We start from the raw sequence: 12,469 nt of genomic DNA, 5'->3' as shown, positions 1-12,469 counted from the left end.
CATAAGATAAAACGTCAAGAATGGGCCAAGAAATACCTTAAGACTGATTTTTCAAAGGTTTTATGGACTGATGAAAGGAGAGTGACTCTTGATGGGCCAGATGGATGGATCAATCAGTAAAGGGCAGAGAGCTCCACTCCGACTCAGACGCCAGCAAGGTGGAGGTGGGGTACTGGTATGGGCTGGTATCATCAAAGATGAACTTGTGGGACCTTTTCGGGTTGAGGATGGAGTGAAGATCAACTCCCAGACCTACTACCAGTTTCTGGAAGACAACTTCTTCAAGCGGTGGTACAGGAAAAAGTCGGTATCGTTCAAGAAAAACATGATTTTCATGCAGGACAATGCTCCATCACATGCATCCAACTACTCCACAGCATGGCTGGCCAGTAAAGGTCTAAACGAAGAAAAAATAATGACATGGCCCCCTTGTTCACCTGATCTGAACCCCATAGAGAACCTGTGTTCCATCATAAAATGTGAGATCTACAGGGAGGGAAAACGGTACACCTCTCGGAACAGTGTCTGGGAGGCTGTGGTGGCTGCTACACGCAATGTTGTTGGAAAACAGATCAAGCAACTGACAGAATCTATGGATGGTAGGCTGTTGAGTGTCCTCATAAATAAAGGTGGCTATATTGATCACTAATTTTTTTGCTTTGGGTTTTTGCATGTCAGAAATGTTTTTCTACATTTTGTGCACTGATATTGGTTTACCTGGTGAAAATAAACAAGTGAGATGGGATTATATTTGGTTTTTATTAAGTTGCCTAATAATTCGGCACAGTAATAGTTACCTGCACAAACAGATATCCTCCTAAGATAGCCAAATCTAAAAAAAAACCCCGCTCCAACTTCCAAAAATATTAAGCTTGGATATTTGAGTCTTTTCGGTTGATTGAGAACATAGTTGTTGATCAATAATAAAAATAATCCTCTAAAATACAACTTGCCTAATAATTCTGCACACAGTGTAAAGATGCTTGTTAAAAAGGGGCTCAATAATTCTTAGTTGAGCCCCTTTTGGATGTTAAGACCTGCTGCAAATATGATGCATAGCCAGACACCAGCTTCTAGGGAGCATTCCTGAGGTTTCAAAGCCGATTTCTCATGGGCAATGGCTTCCAGTTCATTGGATAATTTTGATCTTTTGAAGAAGGCAGGTGCAGCACCAAACCCATCAAAGTTTTCCAATGGGGTTCAAGTCAGGGACTGTGACAGCTGCTCCAAACTCTTTAGGGCTACTTCTGAAATTAAGCCTTGGTCGCCTAGGAGGTATACTTGGGATCATTGTCATTTTGGATGGTCCAATGACGCCCAGGCTTTAGCTTTCTCACAGAAGGCATGATGATTTCTCTTTGGATTTCCTGACAACAGTGATGGGAGCAGATTATGGGGGCTGCTTTTTGTGATGACCTTCTGCGAGGAAGAGAGGGCAACAGGACAAGGCTTTCATACATGTGACTGACACCGTATGAGACCTAACCGTGACATAATGAATGCTTATTTAGAGTACTTATTTTGTGGTTATAAATATTAATGAGCGTCACCTATTAAGATCTAGAATAAATTAGAAGTGTTGGATTAGGATAGGACTGCAGGAATATGACTGGATAAAAATAAATGCCTGTAATACTTTTTTTTTTTCGGTCATGTCACTTTGCCGCCTTCTCCCAGGAGGGACACTGTCTGGCATACTCTCCTGGTACAGCCCCGGTATCTTTCTCACTTGCTGAAGGATTTGCTCTTTTTAAGCTCCAGTGAAGCTGAACCACAAGTGACAAATGAGCGGAGAAGCGGCAGCTCTGCTCGGCATTCATTACAGCTCTCCTGTCTGCTCAGAGCAGGCGGGAGAGATAGAGAATAAGGAGAGCAAGCGAGATGCACGGAGGGACGAATAACGGATGAGAAATTAGTGTAGAAACAGAAGTATGACGGGGTGGGCAATGTTTTGGATGGAAGATTTCTCTTCCTATTTAAATTCGATCAATGAGCAGAAAAATAAAACTGATTTTAATTGAATGAATATTTGAAGTGGATCTGCAACTTGATCTATTAGTGTATTGACTCTAACACCTGTGTAAAAGTATGGCTGCTCTGGATCTTCACACCAGTGTAAAGATGAAAAATGGGAACCATTTATCACCCATCTGTGGGATAGGTGATCATTTATTGATCCGTGGAGGCAGAACGTGGCATTTTATATCCCTGTTAGCGGCAGTGCAAATGCTTGACCACAACTCTTCTGTATGTGGCTGCCAGAACTAGCCGCATCCCCCCAGGGAATGAATAGAGGGGCAATCGCGCATGCACACGGCCGCTCCATTCTGGCATAAGTGCCTGAGTTCTGCTGGTCCCAGCTGTCCGTCCCCCCTGATCAATAAGTTACTACTAGTGATGAGCGAGCGTGTAATGTTATCCCTTTCGGCAAGCATGCTCGGGTGGTTGCCGAGTATTTACGGCATGCTCAAGTGTTATGTGTTTGTCGCTGCGTGTCCATGATTTGCAACAGTTTGACAGCTTTAATACATGCGAGGAATGCCTAACTGTCGCAAATCATGAATACGCAGAGACTAAAACATAACACTCGAGCAAGGCGTAAATACTGGCGAGCACCCGAGCATGCTTGCCAAAAGGGTTAACAGAACACGCTCGCTCATCACTACCTATCCTTTGGAGAACCAGAACCATAGTGTCTCTGCTTCTGTATCATGCTGTGCTCAGATTGCATAGCACAAACCTGCTGACAGATTCCCCTTTTAAAAGTGAAGACGTAAAAAGTGACAGACTCAATCAATCACTATGACATGTATGCCCCTCTTTATGGTTATTGTATTTGTGAAGATCTGAGATTGTTGGTTTTACTAATCACCCAGGCAGGTTAACTATGGAACAATATTTTATTGCTTACATCCATGGTAATACAGCAATTCCAGGTAAATGTCCAAAATACAATTGTCTCAGTCCACAAGATCCCCTCCCCGGGGGCGGTAGTTCCACTGCCTTTGTACCAGGCGATACTCAGTCCCCCAACTTTTGGTTGGCCCACAGATTTCATATCTCCAGCCAGTATAGTCTGTAGTCACAGTCCATTATCCTCCATATGACAGTTAAAACAATAGAAGCAAAGGTATCCAGTAGCAACAGTCCTTTAAGAAAGTTTATCAAATCCAAACGACAGATCCCATAACTGTAGCACGTTTATCCAGCCCATTCAGCAGCTAAGCTCTACTCCATAAGCCATCAATCCATCCATGGTCCAGGTCCTCAGACTAGATCCTATCCCTTCTATGACATTTCACCCACTCCCCACTAAACATGTAGGTACTTGTTCTCCTTCACTGAGCAAGCAGAACAAAAAAACAGCCAGAATACAACAATAAAATCAACGAAAATTGGTACTCCATGCTGGATAAGTCTTTAGTAAATAGTCAGCTCCTCACAGTATTTATGCCTTTTTAAGATCTATACATACTTTTTGCTGATTTCCACAGCACAGAACTATCTAATAACACTGCAGCATTATTTCTAAGGAAAAGTTTGCATAATGTAATTACTGCTTCTTTCTTTTTAATGGGTTTATTTCTGAAATGTTCTAGAACACCCATTGATATTTCGGTAAAAGCAAACCAAATGCACCCATACATGTGCTATTATGCTCAATATACAAGCTACAGTATGTGCCAAGAGTCTCATATAATAATCCAGGCTGCCATTACATGTGTGTGCTCACATCACAGGGTCTGGGCACTGATGATGACACACTGATCAGAGTGATGGTCTCACGCTGTGAAATTGACATGTTGGAAATCCGCTCAGAGTTCAAGAAGTTGTATGGAAAGTCCCTGCACTCTTTTATCAAGGTGAGAGTCCTAATCCATGACGCAAACTATATAGTATTGGTCAGAGTGTCAAACTCCACGTCATATTTGGTTATGTCATACCATTACTAGAAGTATCAACAGAATCTGAACCGTTACATAAACCTCCAAAAAGGGCATATGTTCTTTTACCCCATGTAGTCAGTCTCAGCCCTCTATATAGGTAAATGCTACTCCTCGCTGAGCAGAGATTTCACTAGTTTCTATTGCCATTCAATCAAGTCCACTAATGGGCAACGACTTGCTTTGTTATATGTAAATTCCCCCTCGTTCAGGGAGCGTCCCTACTGTAGTCACAGAAACAAGATAGTTGTATGTTAATGGCAAAATTGTCCCTGTCTGCTAAATGATTGGCAGCTTTTTATATGGTAAGGTTTAAAGGGAACTTTTATGTTTCAAAATGCTATTAACCTGCAGACATTGGTTCCTAAAGCTGTTCGGCCGCTGCACTGAAAGCCCGGCTACTGGAAAGAAATTTTAACTTTTATTCCTCCTGGCAGCTTCTGGCTTTAATTCATAGAGGCGCGGCCAGCGGGGCTTCAGTCACCGCTCAGTACATAGTGGCTGCTGTAACCACGCCCCAGCACTGACTGACAGCCAGCTCATCAGTACAATGCTGGCTGTCAGTCAGTGCCGGGGCATGGTCACAGCCGCCACTCACTGTGTACTGAGCGGTGACTGAAGCTGTGCCGGCCGCACCTCTATGACTGAAAGCCTGAGGCTGCTGAGAGGAATAAAGTCAATTCCCTCCCTGTAGCTATGCTTTCAATACTACAGGCACTGGCCAGCTTTGGAACGCTATTAACATGCACATTAACCCTGATCTGCAGGGTAATAGTGTTTTTGGGACCCATTTATACGAGCTGATAATTTGGGAAAGAGGGTTCATTAATACACTTGTTCTCGGATTGGCGGCTCTTGTAAATGTGCAGTCACCCGACTAATATGCAAAATGCTCATTTCTTGGATTGGATGGTTTATGCTGGCATTAAAATCATCGTTCTTGACATCACATCCTGTGTAATCAGATGGTCTGCCAGTAATGATAATATGATCGATCTGCGCACATAGGACAGCAATCCCTCTGTGCACATAGAATGCTGGGCTAAACCGGCATAAAAACTGCCGATCGGCTTGTACGTAGCCAGTAAGCCGTTATCTAACTATCTTGGTCGGCTCAGCTAAATGGGCCGCAAGTCTGATTGTCCAAGGCAAAGCATTGAATAAAAGTGCTGCACAAGAGAAGTTTTGACAAGGGGGAAAATGATTAACCATAAGGATTTGCCTGAAATATAGATTGCAAGAATGATGAACAAAGAGGTTGCTTGAAGAATAAAGAAAGTAGAGGCATTGATATAACTATTAAAGGGAGACCAACCTGATTATTTTTTCCTTGTTTATAGAGTGTGATGTTCTGACATTTCACTTTGCTTTCCAGGGAGACTGTTCTGGAGATTACAGGAAGGTTCTCCTGAAACTTTGTGGAGGGGAAGACTAAATCTACAGTATTCCCAGAATAACATCTTCGAAGACTAAGAGATCATCTCATGTGCTTAACAATCGTGTACTGCTCGCAGGAAAAATAACTATTTTTTAAGATTCCAATATATCACTTTAACAGTATAATGTTTAATTAAATATACATTTTTACATTTATTGCTGATGTGAGGATTTATTTTCTGATGCTCGTTAGGATCCACATCTATTCATATTTCATTGTGCCGCACTGTTCTTTTAAGAGACTGCTCTATCCCACCCATCATAAAGTAATCAGAAAATGGTTTAAAAAGGCACAGACTTGGCACAGCCTAGATGATTGATTGATTGTTTCTGCACTTCTGTTTTATCCTCCCTTTCTAAGTGCCATAACTTTTTTTTCTTTTTCCTTAAAGCACCACTCCAGCGTTATGTTTTTTTTATTGCACCGCTAGAGTGGTGCTTTACATGTATGTCCCCTGTCTGATACTGACATGCCTCCGCCTTCATCGTTTTCCAGCATCGCATCGGTCCGTTTCCGGTGAAAAGTGACCTGCTCGCAGCTCCAGTGTTTCATGGAGCTGCACGGCGGTCACTTCTCAATACAAGTCTATGAGCACCTCTTTCTGCCTCTCAGACTTGTATTGAGAGCGTGTGATGTAGCTTCTGACTTCCGGACAGTCAGAAGCTGCGCTCACAAGATGACACGAGGGGGACCCGAGCGGCACCAAAAAAAAAAAAACACCCCAGAGGATATGACCGGTAGCAGGGAGCTTAGATTTAAAGAACCACTCCAGCGCTGAATAAAAAAAATAAAGATCACGCTGGAGTGGTGCTTTAAATAGAACTGTATGAGGATTTATATCCTTGCGAAAGGAGTTGTTGTTTTAAATGATCTAGTTCACTTTACCAAATTGTACTGCAAAACAGGGAAAACAAGTGACGTGAAATGTCAAAAAAAAAAATCACCATATTTTCTTGGGTCTCGTTCTTACGAGGTTAATTGTGCTATATGTGACATGGATTTTCCAGGTCTGAACAATTAGTTTGGTGTGTGTTGTGGTTTTTTTATTTTGTGGAAAGTTTTCAACTGGGTTTCAGCTCTCCAGGATGTACTGTATACTGTACAAAAGCATTCATGAGATTTTTTTGCTTTCATGTTCCATTTTTTGGTGAATATTAATTTAAGGCCAAATGACTGTACTAATCTGCCTCAAATTTCACACATAAGCAAACCTGGTGCTTCAAAAGATTTTACGCCAGGTTTGTAGGAACTACTATGATCAACACATTCGCCAAAAAAAAAAGAATACAAAAGCAAATATTAATTTACAGCCAAACTGGACCAATTTTCCCCAAATTTTGCACATAAGTAAATTGGGCCAACGTGTTTACACAGGGTTTTAGCTCTATAGGACTTAATGCTATCAACATATTTGCACCAACAATTACAGCGGGATACAAAAGAAAAGCTTTATTTTTCAGACAAACCACTGGGTGAATCTGCCCCATATTTGGCACAAAGGTAAATCAGGTCCTTTGGAAGGTTTTAGACCGGATTTCAGATTTCTAGGATCGAACATTCTCTTAAAAGGACTGTCAGCACCAGATGACTGTCAAACCAAGTACAGGTCCTCAGTGTAAAAGTAGTGGACAACCTCTTTAAAGGGGTTGTGCGGTACTTTAGATTACTCCCCCCCCCCCCCCCCTCCAGGTCCCTAAGACTTTTTGTAAATACCTTCTGCTGTTGATAATGCCTGTGAGCGGTGCTGTCGGTGGCCGCTCACAGGCATCACGTGACCCCAGCGCTGATGTCACAAGTGAGGCGTGACTCAGCGCTGGGGTCCCCGCGTCACACCCGGTGGATGCCGGGTGCAACAATGGGGGTAACCCCCCCCCCCACAGCCTGGCATCCACCTGGAACCAGGAAGATCGTGACCCCCGGCTGCTGCCAGCACTTGTTGTGACATCAGCGGATGTCAGAGCCGGCTGCAGCCGGGGGTCATGTGATGCCTGTGAGCGGCCAGCTATAGCGCCGCTCACAGGCATTATCAACAGCAGAAGGTATTTACCCCCCCTCATGTATACCCCCTGGTCCCGAAGACTTTTAGTAATCTAAAGTACCACACAACCCCTTTAACTACAGCTTCCCACCTACTTGGTTTCCATCTCTGACACTATGAAGCCAGAGCTGTCAAATCAAAGAAGAGGGCGGTGCAGGTAGAGCAGGTGGGGATGTGTATATAAATGATTGGCGCTTCCATTAAGCACCTAGTGGCGGGACGTAGTCTGAACAGTCATTCTGTGCTGACAGTCCCTTTAAGTATTTACAAAGAATAATTGAATGCAAAAGAAAATATTAATTTAATTCTCTTCTGGACAATACTAAAGAGATGTAATTATTTCCACTCATAACTCATGTCAGATTTCTGTGCATAACATGTTGACTTCAGTAGCAAATTATTTTTTTAACTACAAACAAGCAACAAACAGTTAAACCAAATGGACCTGTGCGAAGCCGAATGACAGACATGTGAATAGCCTCCCAGCACTCGTATCTGTAATAGTCTATCTGTGAAAATCATGTATAGCTCTTGTACAAGAAAAACTGACATCTGAAAGAGCTCTTACTCATATTTTTATACTTTTTCAAAGTTTTTGATTTATAGTCCCTGTAGGGGATTTGAACCCGCGGTTGCTTGCTTCTTGCGCTACGGCCTCACTATCAGTATTTGGTCAGTATTCGGTCAGTATGTTTTCTCAGGAGTGGGAGCCAAAACCAGGTGAGGAACAATCAGAGAAAAGGTATAATAGAAACAAGTCACCAATTCTGCATTTATCACCCACTCCTGAGAAAAAATACTGACCAAATACTGATAGTGGGGCCGTGGCCTTATACTGTAATCCTACAGTATTGCAGTATATGAAAGAAATGATCTCAAAAGAAGCCCAGCCTAAGCAGAGATGGTGATGATGAAGGCCTTTAGTCGACCCCTGACCCTAGTGGCATACTATCAGAACTGTGAGATCATATCGCTGGGGAAATATGGGCGCTGGAACGGTCGTCTGATACAATGGCTTTACTTTAATGCTGCTGTCAAAATTTGTGCACAAATTTTACTCATTGGTTGGTGCATGGTTGACATGACAGGTCATGCCCTTTTCAGCAGCAGAAGGGAAGGAAGGGAGACACAGATCCATTACTAGTGGGTAGGCAGAGCCCCACAGGATAGTTCACCTCAGATTAGAAAAAAGTGACGACTGGCCCCTCCAGCTTAGGCTCCTCCTACTCCCATGTTCCTCAGTTTTAAATTTGAGGTCGCAGAGGATAGTCGCTGCCTTTGCAGCTCCTCAGAAGATTTTCTTATTTTTATTCCGGAGACCTGGACCCCCCGTGGTCTAGAGGTCTCAGGGGGTCTCAGCGCTGCTGGGACCTCTGACCCTCCCCTGGTGGATTGCCGTACCCCCTAAGGAGGTCCCCGCAGAACCCTGCTGGCCCTGGGAGATACAGGGCGCTCCCTGGCGGAGACACACACCGCTCTTGTGGGGTCCCTGCGAGCTCCGCAGTGGGGGGGAGCAAGGGCCACGGCGCCACACATCCCTGGGGGTCCCTGTGGCGCTCAGCTGGGTAAGTGCTCTTATTGAGTGCTTTCAGCGGCTGCTGCGGCAGCCGCTGTCACTATATGTGTTTGTGGTGACTGCTGTTTTTTTCTGCTTGCAGGGATTTCTCTTCTGCATGCAGCGTTTGATCCTCGGCTGGCAGGGGAGCAGGGACGGAGGATTCGCACGCTCCGTTCGTAGCCCGGTGGGGGGCGTGGCTTAGCGTCTCTCTGCTGTCAGTTCGTGACAGGAAGTGCCGGGAAAGCGCGCGCTGGAGATGTCCCAGCCCCTTCTTCCGGCCAGCGTCCATCCTCGTGCAGCGTCTCCTACTCCCTGCTCCCCGCTCTCATCACACCGAGAAGAGCAGTCTCTACCCCAGCTGGTGAGTCTCTCCTGCCTTTTAGGCAGAAAGTTCCTTCTACAGCGCAGAGCACTTTCCTTATGTCCTAGCTGACAGGGTGTGCTGTATATGGCTCTGCTACTTCCCTGCTGACATGGCTCTGACGCACACCTCACAAAAAGGGTAGTGCGGATCAGTAGCATTAACCCCTTCTGAACGGGGTCTGGCCTATCAGGCTGTTAACCCTCTCTGGAGGTGCACCCTTCTGGGATCAGAGGGTGCTTCTCTCTAGTCTGTCAGGTTAACTTTTGCTCTGCAGGCCACTGGGGTAGCTTTTCTCCTTCTAAGGAGGAGCTTTAACCCTTCAGTGCCAGGTGATTTTTTGTGCAGGAACAGGCTGTGGTAGTGGAATTCACACATCCTTGGTCACTGCACCCATTGTAAGGTTATTACCACCTTATCCGCAACGCTCGCAACTGTGTGGGGGCATGTCGGATCAGGGACCAGCGGGCGCGGACCTCTCTCTGTCCGCTTCAGGATCAGTCACGCGTATCTGATACGCCGGGGTCTTCAACGGCGTCAGGTTCGACGCTAGTTGGGGGGTCTCAGTGATGTTAAGGTGGAGGCGCTCACTCGCTCCATTGACAGTCTGTCTGACCTCCTGGGTCATTGGGTCTCTGCTAAGTCCCAACCGACGTCTAGAAGCAAGAAACGTCACAGGCCTGTGGCGGCGCCGTCCCCTCCGCGCAGTGCGTCGGAGGCTTCAGAATCGCCGACAGACTCTCTTCTGGTGAGATCTCCGATTCTGATGAAGAGAATCGGCGGGGTCGCTCTGCTTCGCTTTCGGGCCGCGTGGACGCTTTTGTTGAAGCTATGCGGGAAGCGTTACAACTGTCTGAAGAGGTGACGGGGCGCCCTGGCAAATCGGCCCGCTGTATCAGGAGTCGCGTCGGGCTCGCTCGACGCTGCCGATGCACGAGGAACTTAAGGCGGTGGAGAAAGAACGCCTGTGTCCGGATAAACGTTTCCAAGGGTTGCGGTTGTTTGATGCCCTGTATCCCTGTTCCATGGAAACTATCACTAATTGGGTCCCCTCTCCTGAAGTGGATGTGCCATTGTCTCAGCTGAGCAAATCCTCTTTGCTTCCTGTTAAAGGGAAGGCGAGTCTTCAGGACCCGCTGGACAGAAGGACGGAGTTAGCGGCAAAGTCCATCTACGAGGCCGCGGGTCACTGATTCCGAGCGGCCTTGGGGGCCATGTGGGCTGGTGAGGCTTCGCTGCGGTGGTTGGATCAGCTGCGGACGGCATGGCAAGATGGAACTCCGCTGTCTAAAGTGGAAAGGCTCTTCCAGCTCTTGGAAGAAGCGGCCCGATATGGCAGGGACGCAGTGCTGGATACTACTTCGGTGATGTCCAGGGCTCAATCCTCGGCCGTCTCTGTCAAGAGAGCACTGTGGCTTAAACAGTGGACCGGAGACGCAGTATCCAAACAAAGTTTGCTGAGTCTGGTGTACAAGGGCGGTCAGCTGTTTGGTTCGGACCTCACGGAGCTGATTGCTAAAGCCAAGGCCAAAGATACGGCCTTGCCGCAGCGAAAGGCAGCGGTTTCTACGTCCGGCAAGTCAAGTGCCGGTAGTGGTCGTCGATCCTTTCGGCCCAGGGGTCGGTTCGGTCAGCCTTCTTGGAGATCGGATCGTCCCTCGTCTTCCGGAAAAAAAGACCTCCCAGAAATCCCGTACTCCCTGGAAACAACATTTCCGTCAGGACAAGCGGGAGGCTGACAAAAAGCCCGCTAAGGCGGACTGACGTCAGGAACCCTCTCGGGTGGGAGGTCGTCTGCTACAATTCGGGTCTATTTGGGCGTCACACGTATCGGACGCGGGTTATGTCGGAAGGTTATTTCATAGTTTCATTCTCGACCTCCGGACAGGTTTCGTCAGTCGCGCATACCGTCCGAGCCCAGGCTTGCTACCGCACTGCTGCGGGAGGTCGACTCTCTTCTGCAGCAGGGTGTGGTGATTCCGGTTCCGCCCGAGGACCAGGGAAGGGGGTTTTACTCCAACCTTTTTGTGGTTCCCAAAAAGGAGGACAAGTTTCGCCCCATTCTGGACCTCAAAGAATTGAATTTGCATGTCCGGACCCGGAAATTCCGTATGGAGTCTCTTCGCTCCGTCGTGGCGGCCCTGTCGCAGCACGATTTTTTTGGTGTCGATCGACATCCGCGACTCCTATTTGCATGTCCCTATCGGCAGGGCTCACCAGCGCTTCCTGCGGTTCGCCATAGGTCAGGCCCATTACCAGTTTGTGGCCCTACCGTTCGGGTTGGCCTCGGCGCCCAGGGTTTTTACAAAGATTCTGGCGTCGCTCATGGCGCTCCTTCGAAAGCAGGGAGTTACGATTCTCCCCTACCTGGACGACCTGTTAATTGTGTCACCCACAGCGGAGGAGGCGGTGACAGCTCGCAATCTCTCCCTTCAGCACCTGGAGGACTTCGGGTGGCTGGTCAGTTGGAAGAAGTCGTCATTGGAGCCGTCGCACTCAATCCTGTTCTTGGGGATGCATTTCGACACGGTACGGGCAGTGGTATCCCAGCCTCCGGACAAACAAGCGATCCTTCGTCACCATGTCCAGGCTATGAGGTCGGAGATGACGATGTCTCTTCGGAGGTGTATGCGCCTTCTGGGTCTGATGGTGGCGGCAATGGAAGCGGTACCGTTTGCACAATTTCATTCCCGGGGTCTTCAAGATCTTATTCTGACCCGTTGGGACTGATCGCTGGCTTCGCTGGATCGCTGTGTCGGTATCTCCCGCAAGGTGCTAGAGTCTCTTGGATGGTGGTTACGTCCAGAGACTTTATCCCTGGGGAAATCCTTCCTCCTCCCACGGTGGTCGGTCATTACCACCGATGCCAGCCTGACTGGCTGGGGGGGGGGGGGTTTGGAACAATCTCTGGGTTCAGGGGGTCTGGTCGTCAAGAGTTGTCTCTGCCGATCAACATCTTGGAGTTGAGAGCGATATTTCTCTGCCTCCGACATTGGACGGTCCCTTTGAGCGGTCTGCCGGTCCGGATTCAGACGGACAATGCGACAGCGGTCGCATATATCAACCATCAGGGCAGGACGAGGAGTTCCAGACTCGTGATGGAGGTCTCTCGGATCCTGGTTTGGGCCGA

The 12,469-nt window shown here is 47.2% G+C and overlaps 1 protein-coding gene across 3 annotated transcripts in view; it reads left to right on the top strand.

The window, feature by feature from the left end:
• ANXA4 (annexin A4) overlaps nt 1–5,537 on the top strand; it is an 84,167-nt gene extending 78,630 nt beyond the window's left edge. For all 3 annotated transcript variants that reach the window (XM_073653609.1, XM_073653611.1, XM_073653610.1), the window contains 2 exons: nt 3,741–3,863; nt 5,320–5,537. In XM_073653609.1, the coding sequence (XP_073509710.1) occupies nt 3,741–3,863; nt 5,320–5,379 (183 nt within the window). In that variant the 3' untranslated portion in view covers nt 5,380–5,537. The remainder of the gene's footprint in view (nt 1–3,740; nt 3,864–5,319) is intronic.
• Nucleotides 5,538–12,469: the final 6,932 nt, after the last annotated feature.

This window comes from Phyllobates terribilis, unplaced genomic scaffold (assembly GCF_046119375.1).
Source record: "Phyllobates terribilis strain yellow unplaced genomic scaffold, ASM4611937v1 Scaffold_11__3_contigs__length_659146591, whole genome shotgun sequence".
Classification (NCBI taxonomy): domain Eukaryota; kingdom Metazoa; phylum Chordata; class Amphibia; order Anura; family Dendrobatidae; genus Phyllobates; species Phyllobates terribilis.
The sequence above is the reverse complement of the archived record's forward strand: the minus strand, read 5'-3'. Positions and strand labels throughout refer to the sequence as shown.